General features: G+C 54.3%; 3 protein-coding genes across 17 annotated transcripts; 1 reads left to right on the top strand and 2 right to left on the bottom strand.

Moving 5' to 3' along the window:
- The first annotated feature begins 17 nt into the window (after window positions 1–17).
- On the top strand, window positions 18–11,773 carry LOC134563038 (cytosolic purine 5'-nucleotidase-like). Of its 6 annotated transcripts, none has more exons than XM_063420804.1 (18): window positions 18–341; window positions 1,470–1,543; window positions 1,629–1,746; window positions 1,825–1,920; window positions 2,007–2,098; window positions 2,189–2,246; window positions 2,363–2,456; window positions 2,563–2,616; window positions 2,721–2,804; window positions 2,942–2,983; window positions 3,065–3,172; window positions 3,334–3,400; window positions 3,502–3,672; window positions 3,849–3,900; window positions 3,992–4,052; window positions 4,169–4,345; window positions 4,502–4,603; window positions 10,965–11,773. In XM_063420804.1, the coding sequence occupies exons 2-18, from the start codon at window positions 1,525–1,527 to the stop codon at window positions 11,112–11,114; spliced, it is 1,545 nt and encodes a 514-aa protein (XP_063276874.1). In that variant the 5' UTR covers window positions 18–341; window positions 1,470–1,524; the 3' UTR covers window positions 11,115–11,773. The 6 variants fall into 6 exon arrangements, 5 of the variants coding, with proteins under 5 accessions (XP_063276874.1, XP_063276870.1, XP_063276873.1 ...); XR_010083306.1 differs by lacking the exons at window positions 18–341; window positions 10,965–11,773 and adding exons at window positions 735–988; window positions 4,703–4,749 and having other exon boundaries at window positions 4,468–4,603; XM_063420800.1 differs by lacking the exon at window positions 18–341 and adding an exon at window positions 735–988.
- CKAP2L (cytoskeleton associated protein 2 like) lies at window positions 5,436–16,999 on the bottom strand. Of its 8 annotated transcripts, none has more exons than XM_063420792.1 (9): window positions 16,917–16,999; window positions 15,860–15,926; window positions 14,553–14,619; window positions 11,654–12,717; window positions 9,042–9,234; window positions 7,648–7,803; window positions 7,209–7,272; window positions 6,749–6,896; window positions 5,436–6,658 (listed from the first exon to the last, which is right to left on the bottom strand). In XM_063420792.1, exons 2-9 carry the CDS (start codon window positions 15,877–15,879, stop codon window positions 6,415–6,417), a joined length of 1,956 nt encoding a protein of 651 aa, XP_063276862.1. In that variant the 5' UTR covers window positions 15,880–15,926; window positions 16,917–16,999; the 3' UTR covers window positions 5,436–6,414. The 8 variants fall into 8 exon arrangements, with proteins under 8 accessions (XP_063276862.1, XP_063276860.1, XP_063276863.1 ...); XM_063420790.1 differs by having other exon boundaries at window positions 16,901–16,992; XM_063420793.1 differs by having other exon boundaries at window positions 16,911–16,986.
- An 819-nt stretch (window positions 17,000–17,818) lies between these two features.
- IL1B (interleukin 1 beta) lies at window positions 17,819–20,776 on the bottom strand. 3 transcript variants are annotated; one of them, XM_063420744.1, is made up of 6 exons: window positions 19,887–20,776; window positions 19,301–19,492; window positions 18,896–19,215; window positions 18,623–18,793; window positions 18,368–18,513; window positions 17,819–18,281 (listed from the first exon to the last, which is right to left on the bottom strand). In XM_063420744.1, the coding sequence occupies exons 2-6, from the start codon at window positions 19,339–19,341 to the stop codon at window positions 18,069–18,071; spliced, it is 891 nt and encodes a 296-aa protein (XP_063276814.1). In that variant the 5' UTR covers window positions 19,342–19,492; window positions 19,887–20,776; the 3' UTR covers window positions 17,819–18,068. The 3 variants fall into 3 exon arrangements, with proteins under 3 accessions (XP_063276814.1, XP_063276816.1, XP_063276813.1); XM_063420746.1 differs by having other exon boundaries at window positions 18,896–19,085; window positions 19,167–19,215; window positions 19,301–20,774; XM_063420743.1 differs by having other exon boundaries at window positions 19,301–20,776.
- Window positions 20,777–20,793: the final 17 nt, after the last annotated feature.

Here is a 20,793-nt window from a genome sequence, read left to right as displayed (position 1 = left end):
CCCCACGTGGCCCTGGTATCATGGGAGGAGCTGTAAACAGCTCTGGGGAGGTGTTATCGGTGCCCTACACCTGGGGCCGGCTGCCCCTGTCACCAGCCCCATCCCCGGTGTGGGGGGATGTGTGCGTGTCTGTGTGTCCGGCCGTGTGTCCGTCCCTCCACAGCCCTGAGGCAACAGTTGCTCTGCCGCCCCTCCATGTGCTCTGGGATACTCCCTCCCGCCTGGGTCAAGGCCGGGCCCGGGGCCTCACGTCAGCGGCCCGGGGCTGTCGCAAGAGCCTCGGTGGGGGCAGCCGGGAGCGCGTGTGGGAGGGGGACGGACGGTCCCATGGGGTGACACTCGTAGGTTTCGAGGGGTGCTCAATGCGCTGCGCGGGGGCGCTCACGCAGCCCCGCGAGGCGGGGGGGGTTCCATCCTGTCCGGATCTTCCCCTGCTGTGAGGCTGGAGTGTATTCGCCCGGCCCCCGCCGCGGCCGCGGCGCCCATCGGGGCGGCTGCGGGGCGGCGGCGAGGCCGGTCGCTGACCCCGGTTAATGATTCGCCGCCGGGCGGTTCCCGCTGCCAGCAACGCCGCTGGGCAAACAGCAGCTCCGGGCTCTGGGCCGGGGGGACGGCGCGGGGGGGGACACAACGAGGGCAGCGTGGTGACACGGCTGAGGAACGGGGAGCCCCGTTCAGGGAGGGCGTGGGGAGCCCTCCCCGTGTGCGGGGGCCACGCGTGAGGAGGTGTCCGTACCCCGTGGGGGGAGCACGGGGCGATGACTGCCCCACTTGGGGGTCACCGTCCCGGTTGTGCTGCCCGGGGCGGGGCCGGGCACGGCCGGTGACCGGGGCGGGGCGGTTCCGCAGGGCCCCGTTAAAGTGGCGGCGGCCGAAGGCCGTGGCCGGAGGCGGTGGCGATGGGCAGCGAGAGGCAGAGGGGCCCGGCGCCGGCCCGGAGCCCGGGGCAGGGCGACGCGCGGGCCCTCCGGAGGGACTGCCAGCACCGGTGGGCTGGGGAATGCGGGGGACTGGCGGGCAATGGGGGCAGCAGGACTCGGGGATGTGCGGCGGGGGCTTGGGGAAGGTCAGGTGGGAGAGCCCATGAGGAGGGGAGCAGGACCCGAAGAAAGGGTCCCGGGTTTTAGGTATGGGAAAGGACTCTTGTCATATCGGGAGGGAGCAGAGGCCCTGGCTGTCATATAGACATGCCAGGGTGGGGGCAGGTCCTAACAGGGGTCACTGCACATCTCCGCTCCCTGCACACCCTCTGCCCCCTCCTCTCTCCTCCAGCTCCTTTTCCAGCTCCACAGCCCATTTTTCTGCTCCAATAACTTGCTGTGGGGGCCCTGGGCTGGGATGAGCACACAACCCTCCCAGAGCACTGACCAGAGACTGGGATAGGGAAACACGACCCCATCTCTTCCTCTGCGCCACCCCCAGCCCTAAACCTCTCCTCACACCATAACTCCCCCCATGGTCACCCCCAGGATCTTCGTCAACCGGAGCCTGGCGCTGGAGAAGATCAAGTGCTTTGGCTTTGACATGGACTACACCTTGGCCAGTGCGTTTTGGGGGGGCCTAAGGCAGGGTGGGGTAGTGGTGGGATTCCCTGAGCCCCTGCCCACATCCCACTTTCTCCCCTGCAGTGTACAAGTCCCCTGACTATGAGGAGCTGGCCTTCACCCTGTTGCTGGAGCACCTTGTTGCCATTGGGTACCCTCCTGAGATACTTGCCTACAAATATGATCCCACCTTCCCCACCCGGTCAGTTTGTGGAGGAAGTCCCAGAGACAGGAGGGGAGGGGAAGTGAGCCCCCCCCCACTGACAGCTGTGTGATGCAGGGGGCTGGTGTTTGATGCCCTGTATGGGAACCTGCTGAAGGTGGATTCCCATGGGAACCTGCTGGTCTGTGCCCATGGCTTCCGCTTCCTCAAGGGGTGAGTCTGGGAATTCACCACCTCTTGGGCAGAGGGAAGTTGAGGGGTCCCTCAGGGTGGAGTGCAGCTCCATGCTCCCTCCCCAGAGCCGAAATCCTCCACTATTACCCCAACAAGTTCATCCAGCGGGATGACATGAAGCGCTTCCACATCCTCAACACCCTCTTCAACCTCACAGGTGAGTGAGAACCCCCATTGTCCTGGCCTTCCCACCACTCTGGGATGCTGTCCTGCCTTGCACCCCCTCTCACAGACCCCTCCCCCACAGAGGCTCACCTCTATGCCTGTCTCGTGGACTTTTTCACCAACTGCTCCAGATATGTCAAGTAAGAGGGAGGAGGTGGGTGGGGCCTTGGTATTGGATCAGACGGGGTAAATCTTTGGGGGAGCTTCCCATTAGCTGGGCAGCTGGTTCACCCCCCTCCATTCCTGACTGTTGCAGCTGTGACACCGGCTACAAGCATGGGAACCTCTTCATGTCCTTCCGCAGCATGTTCCAGGATGTGCGTGAAGCCATGGACCACGTCCACCTCTCTGTGGGTGCAATGGGGAGGGGCTGGTGGTGGGTGCTGAGAGTGCTGGGGTTTTCCCACATGCATACCCTGGGAGATTTTGGCCAATTCCATCCCACTCCTTCTGCAGGGCTGCCTTAAGGAGAAGACGCTAGAGAACCTGGAGAAATATGTGGTGAAGGATGTGAGTTGTGCAGACCCCTGTGGACCCCTCCCCACTCTGCTCCCCTCAGTCACTTTCTGCTGGCCGCTTCTGTGCTCCCCCTGCATTGACTTGCCCCTCACTAGCCCCGTGTACCACTGCTGCTGAGCCGCATGAAGGAGGTGGGGAAGGTCTTCCTGGCCACCAACAGTGACTACACCTACACTGATGTGAGTAGGGAGTGTCCACATCACTCACCACTAGGTCCAGCCTGCCCTGGGTGGGGGAGGCAGAGGGGATGTGTTGAAGCACAGGCAGGTTCTACCTTTTCTGGGGGCAGCAGTGATGATGCCAGATGTCTTTGCAGGCCATCATGTCCTACCTGTTTGACTTCAGCAACGAGGACAAGGTGAGTCTGTCCGCAGTGTGGGCTGGGTGGGACGCGCAGGGTGCCATCAGCATCCTTTTGACCCTCTTCCGGCATCCACAGGCTGACATCCCACAGCGCCCCTGGAGATCCTATTTCGACCTGATTGTGGTGGACACCCGCAAGCCCCTCTTCTTTGCTGAGGGGACTGTCCTGCGCCAAGTCGACACGGTGGGACCTCTCCCCTGCTGCAGGGCCAGCTGGGGTGGTAGGCAGTATTTAGGCACTGAGGGGGCTCCTGTGGTCACAGCAAGGTAGATTCACAGCTGGTTGGACACAAAGCAGGCACAGATAACAGTGTCTCCCCATCGTGGGGTCCTTTTGCCCTGCAGGACACGGGAAAGCTACGCATTGGGACATACACTGGCCCCCTCCAGCACTGTGCTGTCTATTCTGGTGGTAAGCGCCCAGCTGGGCTCTGTCTGGGCTCTGTGGGCAGCATAGGGGAATATGCCCCCCTCCCCCGCCCCCCCCCCCCCCTTAACCCCTGGCTGCCACAGGCTCCTCAGATGTGGTGTGTGACCTCCTGGGTGTGAAGGGCAAAGACATCCTCTATATGGGGGACCACATCTTTGGGGACATCCTCAAGTCTAAGAAGCGGCAGGGCTGGCGCACCTTTCTGGTGGTTCCTGAGCTGGCCCGTGAGCTGCAGGTCTGGACGGAGAAGAGTGGTGAGCAGTGCTGGGTTGGGGACACAGACTTTGCCATGCAAGGGGAGGAGGCCTGGAGCCTCCTACACCCCTTGATGGCAAAACTGCCTCAGTGGGCCATGCCCTGACTGTCTCTGTTGGTTGTGCTGGGCAGTGGGTGATGCTTCTGCTCTGAGCTGGCCCTGTTGCCCTTGCAGAGCTGTTTGAGGAGCTGCGGAGCCTGGATGTCTTCCTGGCTGAGCTATACCAGTGAGTTGGTTGGGGTGAGAGAGAGGCAGAGGTGGGAGCACCTGTGGGGAACCCTCCAGGTGAACCATTAGCTGGGTCTGTTCCATTCCAGGCACTTGGACAGTGGCAGTAATGAGCGCCCAGACATCAGCTCCATCAAGCGTCGGATCCAGGTGACACCCAGGACGCTATCCCAGCTGAACACAGCTCATCCCCCTGCCACAACTCCCTCTGTGGGGCGGGGGGGCAGGGGCTGTTAAGTGCCCTGACTGTCCTGCTGCACCCACAGAAAGTCACACATGAGATGGACATGTGCTATGGGAAGATGGGCAGCCTCTTCCGCTGCGGCTCACGTCAGACACTCTTTGCCAACCAGCTGATGCGCTACGCAGACCTCTACGCTGCCTCCTTCATCAACTTCCTCTATTATCCCTTCAGCTACCTCTTCCGGGCACCCCCTGTCCTGGTATGCAGCCCCAAGCCCCTGCTAGTCACCCGCTGTGCCTCAGTTTCCCTACCTGCCTGAGGGGGGCATGGGGCTGATAGAGGTGTTGAGTGGGCACCCAACCCCTTGCTGCCTGGTGCCAGCCTCTCTCTGGGAGCCTTGTCCACCCACCTGCAGATGGCCCATGAGTCAACAGTGGAGCACGCTCGCCTGGACTCAGGGGATGCGGTCACTGCCCTTCCTCTCTGGCTGGCCCAGCATGGTGATCCTGGCCAGCAGGTGAGTGCAGAGAACAGAGGGTCAGAAGGACATGGGCATCCTGCCACCCTGATGCCTTTGGGGTCCTGTGCCCACTGAGCCCCTCCTGCACTGTCTCAGGTCCCCCAGGACTCAAGTGGGGAGGAGGAAGATGATGGAGAAGCCTAAGCATGCCCCAACTGCTGCCATGCCAGGTGCCAGACCCAGGAGGGCATTCAGTGGCCCTGGACCACTTGCACTACCAGAGCGAAGCCACTCATGGCCAGCTACCACCTCTGGTGGCCACAGGATGGCTGGTGACTGACCACAGCCCCTGACTCATGGTCCCTGTCACACCTGTCCCTGGGCAGTTGGGACCTTCTCCTGACTGTGCCCAGAGACAGGAGAGGGCCCACCCCAAGCCTGCTAGCTCCTGCCCCTTTAACCTCTTCCACCAGCTCAATGCCAGCCTGGGGCCATCCAACACCAGGGTGAACAGGCAGTGCCACTGCTGCAGTATCACTGGAAGCCCCACTGCAGCAGTTGGGGTCCCAGCAGCTCCTGCCTCTTTAGCCTCTGGTCCTGGCCATGAGCACTGCAGTGCTGGGTGGAGGGATGGGGCTCTAGAGGTGACAGCTGTTTCAGTGGGACCCCCTTCACCTGCTGTTCCTCTCTTCTTTTTTCTACCCTTTTCTATTTATAAAAGATACTTAAAATTCCTGGCACCGCAGAGACGTAAAATTGGCTGCTTTAATGGAACCTTGTCCCTGCACCTGAGAGGTGGAGGCAAAGGGCAGTCTCCAAATCCTTGTCCAGCAGCTGGGACAAGTGCAGGCCCCTGGGGAGAGGGTGGCAGCCCTGAGCTATCCCCACCTCTGCAGAGGGGTCCAGGCCAGTAGCGCTTCACAGAGGGGAGTCAGCCCCATGCCAGAACTCCAGCACACTGCTCTGAGATTTCTGCCAGCATCCATGACTCAACAGAGATGCTGAGCCAAGGCTGGGGTTGGGTGCATTTTGAGAGAGAGGGGAGGCAACAGAGCATGATGGGGCCAGGACCACTGCTTGCTGCGGTGGGGTGGATGACAGTAGGGCTCCCCCACCTTCCGCAGCTGCCGTATGGTCACTGTTCACAGTAGAGAGCACCTGCCAATCCCCTTGCCAGCCTCTTGCCTGGTACGTTGTGCTGCTGCCTGCTCCAAGTGCAGGGACAGCAGCAGAGGGGGCCTGAGTGCACTTACAGGGCTCATCTATCCCCAGACCCACACCATGTCCCAGAGCTAGGGGCCTGGCCTGCTGCACCCCAAGGTCCTCTGCAACTCTAGGTGCTGCTGTCAGTCTCGGGGCCTGCACAGAAGCTGCTGGGGCACTGCAGGTCTCCCAGCCCCTGAGAGCTGTTGCTACCACCTGTGCCTCCAGACACTGGGTCTGTATATATGCCTCTCAGCAGAGGACACAGAGATGCTGTCCAGGTAGGGCAGTTCCAGAATGAGGCAGTTCCAGACCAAATTGTTCAGGACATTGCTTCCGAACACTGGGAGGTACCTGGAACATCGCAGTCCAACCAAGACCATTCTACATCAGGAAAATCAGAGTGTGTGTCATGTGATGGAGAAGCTGAGGGCAGGCCTGGGGGACACAACCCCAGGAGACACAGCTGGTGTCTCCACACCATTCACTAGCCCACACACATCTCTACCACAAGTTTTATTATATTTAAACCAGCATTTAGATATTTGATACAGGGCTTATTCTGTGCCATCCCCTCTCTTCTACATCTGAGGGGCAAGAAGCAGCCAGGGGCGTGTGTACGAGACAGCACAGTGGGCAGGCAGCCTGCCCCTGCTGGGAACCCCTCAGGAGCTCTTGAGGGGATATGAACTCAAACCCTCCAGCTCTGTCACTTCTGGCAAAGCCGTGTTTTTCCGGAAGAAGAAGCAAGTCTCCTCCTCAGCATCCAGGATTTCACTGAGGGATGACACCACAGGGTCGTGGTCCTTCAGCATCTCTGGGTAGTGACTCCTAGCCCTCTCAATTCGTAGTGAGCGGCGCACAGGTGTCAGAAATTTCAATTCTGGGCCTTCCAGGAATTCCTTTCCTCTATGGAGAGGACAAGAGCCTTGGGTAAACCCTGCAGAGGACCACTGGCATGGAGGGTGTGTGCTACCAGGAGAGGAGGTTCAGCCTTACCTGGATGCAGATGTAACCTGTAACTTGACTGAGAGAGGAAGGGAGGTCACAGGCCTCCCCACCAGGCCTGGAGTTGATTCTGTGGGCTGCCTCTCACCTGGACAAGGTGTTGTAGGCTCCCAAGGAATGTGTTCCTCTGCCTTTTCTCCTGGCAGGAGAGGAAAAGGGCAATACAGTTGCAGAGAGGGGCTGCTGGAGAGAGATAACACCTACCCACTCTGGACGGGGGGGGGGGGGGGGTGGTGCCTGCCTGCCAAGACTTGCCGGGCCAGGACCCTCCCTAGCCCAGGCAGAGTAACAGTGTCCCACTTTTCAGATCAGGATTCCAGACTTTCACAACACTCATCAGGAGGGACGCAAGGTGCTTGGACAGACTGTAAACTGTGTTGCTTCCTGGCTGGCAACACCAGGGAGCCCCCACCTGCTCATGCTCCAGTCAACTCCACAGCACACAGGTTACCTTCCAATTTTTGGCCTGCATCCTTCAAAATATTGAGAGCAGTTTCCCTGAGCTCCTCGACTGGCTGCGGGAAAAGCAGAATATGGGTCAGGGCAGGTCTGGCATGGGAATGGAGACCAGAGTTACAGCTGAATAGGAGGAAAGACTTTTGCTGCACCAGAAAACCCTGTGCTGAGGACAGTAGGAAGAGGCTGCAGGATTCCCCTTTGCCCAGAGGGATCCATCAGGACCTAGTACAGCTGGCCAGGTGCTATACACCCTGCATAGGTACATCCTGCATGGGCACATCCTGCAGCATGGAATGGGACTGGCAGCTCTGAAGGACTTTTACACCAGTGACTAATGATGCTAAACTCATTCTAAAACCTGGCCCCTGGATCTTGAGGAAGCCCTCCAGAGCAGAGGCAGGGAACACAGGGAACTGGCATGCCCCACTCACCTCAGCCCCAGCACTGACTGCTTCTCTGTACAGCTGTAAGACATCAAAGGGGCCATTCCGGGCCAGCAGCTTTGCTTGGCAGATCCAGAATTTGGCAAATTTCTCTGCCTGGGGCACAAGGGACAGCACTGCTGCGAGTTCCTCTGCAGGGACACCCTGCAAGGAGAAGGGTAAAGGCCTAAAGAAAGGCGTCCATGACATGGACAAGTGTGTCACCAGGAAGCAGTCCGTGCCTGACCACAGCTCCCAGCGCTCTTCAGGAGGAGGGCCTCAAAAGTCTGGATTTGCAAGTCTCCTACATAACTATATCAGATAAAAGCTGTCCTACCTCTATCTTCCACTTGGATAATTGAGTCTAGTATTCCAGAGGGGTGTCAAAGGATAGACTCAAGTGCTGGCATTAACTGGGAGCCAGTAAACCCTGGAGCAGGGCTAGCAGTCTGTGTTCCCAGCCACTGTTGCCTACTAAGGCTCTACCTCAAGCTGTGACACCACGGATCTACTGCAAGTTGGTTCAATCAGCCTGGGCTGCTGCTGCAGACTGCACTGCAGACTGCACTGAGGTTCCAGGACATTGTCAGTGACATACAAGGTCCGTGCTGGCTTTAGCTGGGGTAGAATTAATTTCCTTCCCAGTGGTTGGTATGGAGCTGTGGTTGGGATTTGTGATAAACACAAATGTGATGATAAGAGCCATTTTCATTATTGCTGAGCAGGATTTACACAGAACCAAGGCCTTTTCTACTTTTTGTGCTGTGACACTGGCAAGGAGGCTGGGGATGTGAGGGAAGCTGAGAGGAGACACAGCCAGGAGAGGTGACTCCAACAGACCAAAGAGATATTCCAGACCCTATTTCCAATATATAAAGTGGGGGGACATTTGGAGTGATGCTGTTTGCCTTCCCAAGTCACCACTGCATATGATGGGGTGCTGCTCTCCTGGAGGTGGTAGAACACTTGCCTGGCCATGAGAAGCAGGGAGTCAATGTTTTGCTTTGCCTGTGTGCGCAGCTTTTGCTTTCTCAATCAAACTGTGTTTACCTCAACCCATAAATTCTTTGTCTTTTACCCTTATGATTCTCTCCCCAGTCCTGCTGGTGGAGGACTGTGTGAGCAGCTGTGTGGGGCTTGGCTGCTGGCCTGAGCTTGCTGCTGGTTAAACCACAACAGTCTTTTTTGACACGGTACCTCTCCATTCTCCCAGTCAGCACAGCTCACTGCATGCCTTTGCCTACCCATAACGTTATGAGGACTTTTATTTTCCTTTGTTTCCCCTCTGGCAACTGAACACTTGTTCCCAACCCCTCTTAGCTACTGGAGGGACATGGCCCTCATCCCCTGGCATGTTCCAGGAGAGGAGAAGCTCATTCAAGCAACTCCTTTCCCATTCTCACCTCCTCAATCAGCTTCAGACACTCAGTTAATAAGTTGCTGATCTTCGCTTGGCAGTGCTGCTGTGGATTCTCTTGTTTGTCTTTAGCTTCAACCTTTCTGCAGGATGGCTTCACTGCCTGCTTCTGAAGCAGTGTCATCGGTGGCCGCTTGTATTTCTTGCCTTTGGATGCCAACCACTCCTCCAGCTGTTTCCTGTCCAAGGATGGAGAGATCACAGTTACCACTCCAGCAGCTTGGCAAGAGCTGGCTGTTTTTCCTTGGAATCTCCCTTGTAACTGGATTTCTTAGAGAGCGCGGGCATGATGTGTTGTGGAATGAGATTTGAGCTATCCCAAACTGGGCCTCAGATGTGGGCCCCATGTAGAAGTAGATAAGCTTGTGGTGCAGTTAGGATTTAGGTTAAGGTGTGTGTATAGATTAGATGGGACAGTTAGAGTAGAATCACAGTAGCTGCCTTAAACTAAGATTGTTTACATTTTTGTTCACGCTGAATGCCAATTAGAATGCACCTGCAATTGTAAATTATTTCACACTGTATAAAACCAGCCCTTTAGAGAATAAAGAGGAGAATGTATGATCTGATGATATTGGTTGTACCGTGCGTTGCTCTGTCCAGCCCTCATTAATAGAGCCTTGGCAATAATGTTGGCGCCTGGAACCAGGGACTGTTTTGTTTGCTTAGATGCAGCATTTTATTATGCTTTGATGTGGATTTTTTGTTTATTTATTTTTGCTTAGATGCAGATTTTTTAATTTTTATTTTTTCATTTAAATATAAATTTCGCTTGGACGCGGTGAAGAGACTCTGCGCTTAGTGTACTCTGTAACCGCATGCAAAAGCTCAGATGCAAAAGTTCGGATGGCATATCCGATCCGGCCATGGAGCGGTGACGAGCTCACAGAGCTGGAGGCTGGAAGTGTGGCCCGTCTGCTTCACCTGGAGGGGAATAGCGGCACACAGTGCAGAGGAGAGGCGAGTGGCCGTGCTGAGACAAAGGAATCAAAAGTAAAAATGGAAAAGGAGTTTATGGCAGCGATGCAACTTCTCACGAGCATTGTCTCTAAAAGAGGCGAGAAAATAAAAGAAACTCATATAGAGCAATTAGCCCTATTGGCGAGGAAAACGGAAAGTTAAACCAACTATCACTTCTGTTTAGTGAAGCAGAATGGAAAGAAATAGGCGACTTGTTATGGGATTCAGCTATTTCTCGAAGAAAAGAAAGTAAGGTGGCAACAGATATGGGTGCAATTTGGAAAAAGGTGATAAATACTTCTCGCAGCCGAACAGAGGGCAGCTCAGGCAGCAATTCAGGCTTGGGAAGGGGCGGCTCCGCCGCCATCCGATCGGGAGATGCCTGCTGCTGAGCCAAAAGAGCTGCAAAAACCATCTAGAGTTGCGAGGTTCTTTGGTATTAGTTCCACACATCCCGTGAAAGGAAACGCAGCCCCGGTGTGCTCCTCTCTGCGCGATGTAGTGAATACAATCACGAGCCATGCGAGCTGAGCGCTGGAAGCGCTGCCGTTGGCACGCGGGGAGAATGAGGACAAACAGGAAGTGGCGCAGCCGCCAGGCTCAGGGGGCGCGGTGGAAGATGAGGAGGCAGGCAGGGCCCAAGGCGGAACGGGGTCGGCACAAGTGACGCAGCAGAGAGGCGCAGTTCGGGGCGGTGCAAAGCAAAAACAGAGTGATGAAAATGACATAACTAGTCGCTTATCCAAGGTACGGTTCACTTTAAACTATTTGTGCCCAGCAGAAGGAAGAGAAGAGCCCGCAGTTGTCATACATCACCATGCAGTGAAAGAGGGAAGACCACAAGCGATTCTAGGGCTTTATGTGTATCACAAAAACATGCAAATAGGTGAATGGCAGGGACTGAGTCCTGTGCTGTTTAATGGTTGTGGTTATATGTGTGTTTCCACAGGAGAAGCAGGACCTGTTTGGGTGCCGAGCCAATTTACCCGTGCATGTCCACAGTCAGAGATACCAGCTAACAGTGATAACCACAGTGACAGCAGTGATTTACCTGGAGCACCTTGTGAAGACCCTGAGACTGCTGAAAATTGACTTTTGAATTAGAAAAAATAGTTATACAGTTACAGTTATAACTGTAACTGTAGGATTAAGTTTAGCAATAAGTCATTTTTAGTATTTAAGACTAAGGAATAAGCAGGTGCTGTTTGTTTTGCTTTTCAACGAGAGACAACCAAAACAATGAATAGAATGTTAGGTGTTAGAATGTTTGTTTTAGTTAGTCTCCCTTTAGTCAACTTCAGCTGCTTAAAAAGAATAAGAAAGTACATCTATCTCAGAAACACACCTGAGCTCTAGACTGGGAAAGGAAAACACTCTCAAGCATAAGCCTTGAGGCTAAAGGAGAGCGGCCACATACTCTCCTTCTACTTACTGAATCAACGGGAGAGGAACCCAGGGCGGCAATCATCATCATCCCCAACCCCTTATTTTTTAGGGCATCAACCTCCCAATAAGCTTTTGCTGATAAAAGACTTTGGACTCTGTTTTCAGTAGGATGGTGCTGGCTCACCCAGTCAAATCCTTTAAATGCTGCTGTTTCCTGGAGGCAGGACTCAGACGGCCAGAGCTGCTACTTACTTACGATCTGCAGCTGATGGGATCCTTGGAATGCGCCTAGCCTGCATGCCGCTTGTCTTTGGCAACTCTGGTTTAAGCTGATTTCTCCTACTCAAATCATCCTTAAGTACGTGAGTTTTGGAATTGTGTATGCTGCGAGACTGGTTTGGGTGACCTGTCCCTTGGGATGCTGCTGTGTGTCCAGGAGGCACCACCTTCATGTCCTTCCTGTCCATCCCCTCTTTAACTAGGGGCCTTGACCATGGCGAAGTAACACTTAGGTTCAGGCTGGATTTCAGGTTTGTGGACCCCTGGGGCTTGCCCAAGGTGGGAGGCTTGGTGGGAAATCTTCTCACTGGGAGAGGTTGGCTGTGGTGGTTAAGACCTCCCCCTGGAGCTGTGCCAGGTTGCCTCATCATAGAAGTTTTTCCCTGGTTTGTCCCTGGGGTTTTATGTAGCAAATTAGCAGAAACAGGAAGGAACTGAGAGGGCTGCAGTAGCTGAGTTCTGATACTTGTATTTTGAGATATGCTCTTTGATTCTGGCAGGGTTTTCCTGAATTTATCCAGAACTGGCTCTTCCTTAGCCTGGTGGTTACTAATTCTGTATTTTGGACCCAGAACAGGCCTTAATGTTACAGCTGAGCTTTGCTTGTCGGCCAAGACTCTCTTCTTCTTGAGACTGTTTGCATCAGATTGGAAAGTTCTGATCAGCTCCAGGGATGTGGAGGCTTGTGGGTCGAGGTTTTCCTTGTGACAGACCAGCCTGTCTTGCAGCCCCTCATTCAGGGAGTGAGGTGCCCCAGGAGGAGGGTGGTCATTTCCCACCTGAGATGCTGCTGCAGTGACAGCCTCCTGGTTCCTTTCTGTATTTAGGTGATCAGAGCTTGAAGGTGGGACCCTGTCTCTAGTCTGTGCAGAAGCAGGAAGTGTCACGTTGCTCCCTGGCTGCACCAGATACATCCCTCCTGCTCTCTGGGATGTATTTGAAGGCTTCTTCTGAGCTGTGTGGCCAGTGTGCTGCTTGCCATTCTCTTGAGCACCTTCCATCACATTCTCAAGAACATCCTTCTTGTTCCTGTCAACCTGGAAAGACAAAGCAGCCCTTAGCTCCAAGGAGAGTGCAGCTTTGTCAGACCCTGACTGCTGGCCCAGGAGACAGTCAAGCGACAAAGCAGCTGTCAACACAACAATAACATAACACCCACCAGGACATGGGCAAAGGATCAGTCTCCCAAACTGAAACTCCTAACTAAGCTCAACTCCTTTGAAAAATAGCTAGCTGACTCATTGCTAGCTATTTAGCAATCTGTGGTATGTCCCCCATTTGGAGTCAGGAACTCATGACCCTGACTTGGGGATGTGGTTTTCAAAGCAAGTTACAGATCTGAATTGCAGCCAGGATGAAAAATTATGATGACTAAAGTACATTCTCTTGTGATCCTATAAGCAAGCGATCGTAAGTGAGACCTTTTTGCTCTCTTGTGTGGGCTGTGACCAGCATCTTTGTCTGAGTGGGGCTTCTCAGAGCCAGCAAACTCCCATGTTTTCTGTACTTGGAGGAACAGCAAATGGTGTCAGTAGAGCCTGGGCTGATGCCCCCTTTCCCCAAGGCTCAACCTTTTATCTCTTGAGAAGATGCAATGGCACCAACATGAGTCCTTCACTGAATTTGAGGGGAATTTTTCACAGACATATACCTTGTACAAACTCTTTAGGTCTATGCATGTGTAGGTACACTAGAGCAAATGTTCCATGAATGTGACTTTCCTAGGTTCTTGAGTACTTTAGATTTTTAAGTCAGGCCTGTAAGCAAGTTATTATTGTGCTACAGTAAATTCTCTATGAATCCTTTGTTAAATTGTTTAACTTAACCTATTCATTAAATGCTGTCAAGTTTAAGGGCTGTTAGAACCTTCAGGCCTAAACTGTTGGTTGAGCCCAGTGCTCAGATTAGCAAGGCTGTCTGCTCTGAATCTTGTGACTCAATGAACCTTCCTTATCCCTTTTTATCCTTACCCTTTTTCCTTTGCCTGCCCCACTCCCCTAGCCTCTGAATCATGATTTTTAAAGAGTTAAGATTTTAGCTAAGGGTTAGAAGCAATTTATAATGACCAAGATGTAAGTCAGATAAGCAAATGGTAGGTTAATGATTATTAGATGCTTAAGCTAGAGCTAGTTTTTATATTGCTTGCTATTGTGAGCTTGTTTATGGAAGAAAGTGGAGTAAGTGAACTATTATAAGAACAGATTGAAACCAGTGAGAACAATGCCCAGCACCTGGCCTCTATACCAATCAATCATGAAGCAGGGAGCCTTGGATTGTGCCAGGGGGTCAGAGACCTGATGAAGACTTTCCTGACTTCATCCTTTGAGACAACTGACCCAATTCGAGACCAGCAACCCAATTCAAGAGAAGAACTGTGCATGCGTGAAGGACTAATAACTTCATTTTAATACAGAACGGGGATGGGAGGTGCTGGGGTTATGCATATGTATTGTATGTAAGATCTTAGGAAATAAACAGAGGGAAAGGAACCTTGTTCGGGGTGGTCACGCCTTTTGGTGATGACTCCTGTGCCACCCACTGATGAATAAACATATCACTTTCTAACTTTAATTAGTTAGAATGTCTTTGTCTGTGAACATATCAGTTTTTAATGATTCACTTCCACATAGATAATTTTTGCATAGGTTTTGGTTTTAGATTGACTGATTTTAGATTTTAGTTTGTTTTTTCTCTATGTGCTGTAACCATCCAGTAAGTAGTAGAGTGAACCTTGACAATGAACTTTGTCATGCTTTCACTTTTATATTAAACCTGCTTTTGCTGATACCTTTTCCAGATTCTTTAAGCAACCATAAAACACTCATTTGCACAGATTCACTTAAAGCATGAAAGACTCAAACTTCCTACTTACATGCTTGAGTTTAGAAACTGGTTCTAAGGGTAAACTCAGGTGATTAGTCCAGTCCTTTAAAAAGGGTCTGTAAAAATCCAACAAGTTATCAGGTTATTTAACAAATTATCAGCCATAAGAAAAGCAGGAAGAGTTAAATATCTAACCTACTGCTGGTTGTCTCAGACACAGGAGCTTAGGAGTAGCTTTCAGAAATCAAAAACCTGTCAAGGAACACCACATACTACTAATTCTTTTTCTTTTGTGTGGCAACAGAAAAGCAACACTTTCTGTTAGACATTAACATTCAAGGTTGTCACAAAACTTCCATGGACAACAAAATTAACCAAAATGACTACTGCAGGCAGTGGTCTGACAGGTAGTGGGTTTGGAGGCTCCCAAGCTGCCGTGTGTGTCACAGACAGCTGAGGTCATGCTGCTGCCGTGCTGCAGGTTATAGTGGGGCCTCGGAGAATCCTGACCAGAGTTCACTGCAGTGCGGCTGATCCACAAGCCCTGCAGCTGTCCAGGCACTGCAGCTAAGCAGGAAGGTGGGACAGCAGGCCAGTGTCAGCTCCCACAGTTCTGTCCTCCCCTCCTCCTCCACAGAGAACTGGAGCCTTCTGACAGCAGCCAGTTGTGGAGTCCCCACATCCCTCTGCTCCAGGGCAGCAGCTCAGTGCTCTGGGAAAATTAATGCCAGTGTAAGTTTTTATTTCTGTAGAAAGAGCCTAGAGAGTGAGGGGACTATCCTCTGCTCTGCCCAAGTGCTGCACTATGCCAAAAAGAAAGGTCATGAGTCTTTTCTCACTTCTATTGTATTAGTGGTGTTTCCCAGAGCCTGGCGACAGGGACTGGTTTGCTTTTTGATCCTGCTTCGTTTCCTGTCAGATGCACAGAAATTGCCCCTTCCTGATATTAACATATTCCAAAGGCCACTGGAAGCTGCTGTTAAAAACTAGTGGTGCGACTCTCATCACCCTTTCCTCGAGATCTGGTTCCAAATCTGAATTTTTAACAGCAAGGCTTGTTCTGCCATATCCAGGAGCTGAGATGAGAAAGTGTCACAGAGTCTCATAAAATACGCAGAAGAGACACCATCAGCCATTGGGAAATGTCAGCACTCAAACCATTCCTTTGTCCGGCTGCCAGTAACACTAGACTGGTGCCAGGGTGCTGTAGGGGCAGAGCCCAGACAGCAAGGCCCTGGCAGGAGCTGGTTCTTTGTACACAGGCCAGAAAAGGTAGACACTGGCCAGCGGGGAGAGCCAGCTCTACCTCAGACCTTTAATATCATCTCATCCAAGCCAAACATCCTCCTAACTTACTTTGCACTTGGGCATTTCATCCTTTCCTTGGCTGATTGGCAGTTCTGCAGCCGCCTCCTTCGTTGTGCTGCAGAGAGATGACAGGAAATGCAGCGCACACAGCATGGTCTCAGTACTTAAAGAATGAGTACTCACAACAATGGATTTCTTTTACTCTCAAACACTACATTGCACACCTCTCAACCTCCTTGCCAGAGGAGCCTGGCAATGCTGTTCCCAGAAACTCCCATGCACATGATACTGCCCAGAGGCTCATTGGCACTTAAGCTTCCTAACCCTCATAGTGTGATACCACTCAGCACCTCAACTGTGCACAGCTCAGTTTGCAGAAGGAAAGAGGAGATGCTGCCCATTATTCCATTTCAGCTGTGTATCCCGCAGGCCTGCACCCACTAGCAGCCAAGCCCTCTTCTAACACAAGTAAGAGGGAAAAGCAAGGAGTGTCTCAACAGGAGTACAGAGAATACTTCTGACACCCCCAGTTTGGCTTCGGCACCACGGCCAGAGACCAGCATCACTCCATCCCCAGAGCCCTGGTCCCTAACACTCTCCCAGTCTCACATGATCACCCACATCTCACCCTGGGCTTTAGGGACATGCCAAGCTCCCCCTGCCCTCTGCTTCCCAAGGCTTCCACAGAGCCCCAAGAGCAGCATGAACACCCAGCACACCCCCAATCCTCCCACACTGCCTTCTCCCATACCGCGTCCCTGGGCCCGTTTTGTGGGCACCTCCCGCGGGTTCGCACAACCTCACCCACCCCGCCCCCACTCAGCCTCCCTCCCAAGGCCTCAGCAGCCCCTCAGGCCGCCCCGACACCCTCGCCATAGGCCTGTCCTTGCCCGCCTCCAGTCCAGCGCTCCCACAGAACCCGCGGCCTCCCCACGAGGTACTCGCCCCAGAGGCTCCGCAGGTCGCAGCGCCCCCGCATACCAGGGCCTCAAAGCTCCGTTCTCCTCCTCCCCCACAGGCCTCTGCGCCGCCCGCAGCCCCCAGTACCGGGACCCCTCAGATCCAGCCCAGAGGCTCCCAGCCCCTCACCAGCCGCTACCGGCACCTCCATCGCGGGCGCCGCCGCACCACGACCACCGGCACGTCCAACAACGGCCACGCCGCCTTTATTGGCCACCGCCTTCTTCAAACCGACCAATGGAGAAAGCCGAACGCCGGCTTTGGCTTCGTTATTGGCTATGGGGAGTAGGGGGCGGGGACAATGCGTCCCCTTGGGCGGCCGCAGCCACTGGGACGGGGCTGGGCGGGGCTGGGCGCCTGCAGTGACAGGCGTTGCAACGGCGCGACAGCCGCGCCGTGACAGCCGCGCCGTGACAGCCGCGCCGTGACAGCCGCGCCGTGACAGCCGCGCCGTGACACGCTGAACCAGGCACCACGGCACGGTGTGCGATACCGTTCCACGTCTGGCCACGTCTGGCCGTGCCGTGCCGTGCCGTGCCGTGCCGTGCCATGCCATGCCATACTACCTCGTGCAGTGCCGTACAATACCACACAATGCCACGGCACACCAAGTGATGCTGCACCATGCTGTGCCACATGGTAAGGCATGGTGTGGTGTGAAATTGCATTATATGCTACACCACATCATACTATGTGATTCCATGCCACACCCTGTAATGCCACGTCACACCACCCATTGTCCTGCTGCACTGTGGCCCACCATGCCATGTGCTGGCCGCAGCTGGGGCAGACGTGACAGTTCCAGGCAGCTGCCAGGGCTGTTGGGCATTCACCACAGGATGCCCACCCCATTTACCTCCCAGCTATGGTGTGGGCATGGAGATAGAATGGTGGAGGGTCTGCATGGGTCAGGGTGGTTCCTGGGCTGTGGGGTGGCCCTCTACTCCCTGGGTTTTCACCGAAAGAGCAGCCAAAGCAGAAGGATTTTCCTATCCATAATCCCATCCCCCATGAGCAATGAGCTGAGAAATACTGTCCTAGAAAACTTTTTATTTCCACTTCCATCCACATACAAATTAAATACAAAAATAAATAAGGGGGCACAATAAGTAAGTACCAAAGCAAGGGGCAGACAAAATAAATAAATAAATACATATTGGGGTGGTGCGAGCCCATGGGGTCCAGAGCTGCTAGTTTCACATGAAATAGATGGGGAGGGGGGCTATGTCCCAGGGGGTTGTACTTAGTACATACAGCCTGAAAACCGGTGACTGCCGGTTGGGTTGATGCAGGGTCCTCACCGCCCACTCAGCTCATAGGTAGCAATGTTCACCTGGTCTGGGGTATTTGTGATGCCGACAGGCTGGCGGGGCTGCAGGGATGTGCAAATGAACCAGCCAGGGAAGGCGGCTGACTCAAAGCGGGTGGTCCCCTCAGCTGGGCTATCCAGGCGGTAGAAGATGAAGCGGGTCAACTCCACACTCTCAATATCCCTCCTGATGTCAGCTTCCTATAGCCAGGGGGGTGAAATGGAGGTCAAGGTGGAATGGAGCCCCCAGCCCCACAGAATACAGACTGGTGAGACCCCCTGCTCACCTCCAGCTGCAGCACGGGCTCAGTGCCACTCATCACACATGACATGTAGAGCTGGTAGCCCTTGATACCCAATGCCACCGGCACCCTTCCAGACCCTGGACTGCCCTGTGATGACCGGGGACGGTACAGAGCAATGTTGAGCTTCACTGCAGAGAGAAGGGACAGGTAAATGGGTGGTCCTGGGATTGTGGGGTGGCTCCTGGGTGGTCTTGGGTTTGGGGACAGGAACATTGGGATGGGAGCATATGGTCTCACCTTTCCGTCCAGCAGAAGGTCCCTGCAGGTGCAAGGCCACCAGCTGGGTGGGTGACTCCAGCACAAAGCACTTGTGGTCAATGTCCAGGATGTCGAAGGACTGGGAGCGAGTGTAGCGGAAAACGGGTGCCCTGGTATAACTGCCCTTGATGCACTCGAAGGAGACGGGCTCTGTGGAGAGCAAGACAGTCAGGAGGATGCTGCTCCCAGGTCCAAGAGTATCCCCCAAGAATATCCTCTGGCTAGGGTGACACCCTGACATCACCCTCATACCGAAAATATCATCCAAGAAGCTGCCAAGGTCACTATCAGCAAAGTCCTTGTGCGATGGCTGCTTTAGGAGCTTGGTCACAGCAACCACCAGGATGGCAGCCTGGCGAAAGGTCCTGGAAAGGTGACCTTTTGTCACTGTCACCTGGATGCCCACCCCTGGCGATGTCACCTCCAAGTCTAGTCGGGGCTTCTGGGGAAGAAAGGGGATGCAGGGTGAGAGCCTGGCTTCCATATGACATGGACTCCACCACTCCCATTGCCCCAGCATTACCTTCTGTGGGCAGGGACAGTTGGGGCCATACAACGTCTCCTCGTTCAGGCTGAAAGGCAAAGGGAGATGTTGAAGTCCAGGTCAGGAATGCAGCATCACATCCCCAAAGTCCTCTCCGGCATGTCTTTTCTTACCTGCTGCTCTCAAGTGTGTCCAAATCAGGGACGAATGCCATTGCTGCCACTGACTGCAGAGACCTGGGTAGAGACTTCACAGTACCTGCAAACTTCTGAGGCACTTGGCTGCCTGCTCCTGTCTGTCCTGCCTGCAGTGCTGCTTGGCTGCTCTCTGAGCCTGGTGTCAGTGTGGCTGGTTTTCAAGAGTCCCTAGAAGGAAGCGCCGTCAGAGTGGGATTTCCAGGTTTCGCAACTCCCGGTTTTGCCCAATTTCTCTGTTGAGACTGGAGGGCTGGGGGGGGTTGATTGCCCCCAAGCAGTGCAGTGGGGAGGTGGAGCATGGAGCAGAGCAGGGGATGCTCCAGGGCCAGAGTATGGGGCAGAGCAGGGAATTATCTGGAGCTGGGTTGTGGGGCAGAGCAGAAGGATGCTCCAGGGCTGGTGTGTGGGAAAGAGAACAGAGGGGATATTCAGGGCTGATGTGTGGGACCAGGGACCCTGTGCCAGCCTGCCATTTGGCTGACCCAGTAGGGAGCTCGACTCACTCAGCCAGCTCTGACCCCAGTACCAATCCCAGCCCCAGCCCAGCTGTAAGGACACCCACCCTTGTCAGGGCCAGGGATTGTGGGTGTCCCGGAAGGGGCCGGTGATGCAAGTGCTGCCATTCCACCATTTCTCCACGGCTTCCTTCTGCAATGCCCAGACCCCTGGTGCCATGGTCAGCTGTGCCTCCTCTATCACCCCTCTTGTTCTCACTGTCCCAACACCAGTGGGCGCAGGACCCTGCCATCTGCTCAGTTTCTTGTGCGCACTCATGCCACTGTGTGGACACTTCAGAGTCATGGCCTTTAAGGACACTGCTCATCCTCATGGTCCACCCAGTGTGTCGGAGATTGCATCATGCTGAGAGGGCCGGGGATGTGCGTGGCCCGGGTTTGCGTGGACTTGGGCTGTTGGGGTGTTTTCCTGGCACCTGTTTCACTTCCTGAAAGTGCCATCCAGCCCTGCACAGCTCCTGTGGCCGAGACTGGCACCACCATGACTCACTGCCAGGAAATTGCCAAAAACGCAGAGCTCCCAGAGTACCTCCTGTGCCCTGCTGGGTATCCGCTGGTTGCCACACATGGTGGGATATCCGCAAAAGCCTGAGGTACCTCAGGGCAAGGGGTCCTCCATGACACAATGGAGGTCCCTAGGCCATGGTAGAGGTCACCAGGCCATGGTTGGGGTCCTGAAGCCACGATGGAAGTCACCAAGCCATGATGAGGGTTGTGAGCCATGAACCACAGTGGGTGTCCCTGGGCCATACCAAGGGTCTTCAGGCTGTGATGAGAGTTCTCTGCCCTTGGCGGGAGTCCCCAGATCATACTAAGGGTGTCCAGGCCATAGTGAGAATTCTCTGGCCACGGTGGGGGTCCCCAGACCGTACAGTAGACCCCGAGCCGTGCCGGTCGTGCCGGGCCCCGCGCTCCGCTACCCGCCCCCGCCGTTTCGCGCCGGACGGCGCAGCC

The sequence above is a fragment of the Prinia subflava genome, chromosome 32 (genome assembly GCF_021018805.1).
Source record: "Prinia subflava isolate CZ2003 ecotype Zambia chromosome 32, Cam_Psub_1.2, whole genome shotgun sequence".
Taxonomy (NCBI): Eukaryota; Metazoa; Chordata; class Aves; order Passeriformes; family Cisticolidae; genus Prinia; species Prinia subflava.
Note: the sequence above shows the minus strand (reverse complement) of the source record. Positions and strands in the feature narration are given on the sequence as shown.

Coding starts and splice junctions, on each gene's coding strand:
- LOC134563038 (XM_063420800.1), top strand. CDS start 900: ATGGGCAGCGAGAGGCAGAGGGGCCCGGCGCCGGCCCGGAGCCCGGGG. Junction 4,053..4,168: donor CCATCAAGCGTCGGATCCAG/GTGACACCCAGG, acceptor CTGCACCCACAG/AAAGTCACACATGAGATGGA. Junction 4,604..10,964: donor ATGGTGATCCTGGCCAGCAG/GTGAGTGCAGAG, acceptor GTGTTTCCACAG/GAGAAGCAGGACCTGTTTGG.
- CKAP2L (XM_063420790.1), bottom strand. CDS start 16,922: ATGGAGGTGCCGGTAGCGGCTG. Junction 7,273..7,647: donor CAGTCAGTGCTGGGGCTGAG/GTGAGTGGGGCA, acceptor CTTTTCCCGCAG/CCAGTCGAGGAGCTCAGGGA. Junction 6,897..7,208: donor TGCAGGCCAAAAATTGGAAG/GTAACCTGTGTG, acceptor CTCTCCTGCCAG/GAGAAAAGGCAGAGGAACAC.
- IL1B (XM_063420743.1), bottom strand. CDS start 19,341: ATGGCATTCGTCCCTGATTTGGACACACTTGAGAGCAGCAG. Junction 18,514..18,622: donor ACCTTCTGCTGGACGGAAAG/GTGAGACCATAT, acceptor TTCTCTCTGCAG/TGAAGCTCAACATTGCTCTG. Junction 18,282..18,367: donor AGCCCGTGCTGCAGCTGGAG/GTGAGCAGGGGG, acceptor CCCTGGCTATAG/GAAGCTGACATCAGGAGGGA.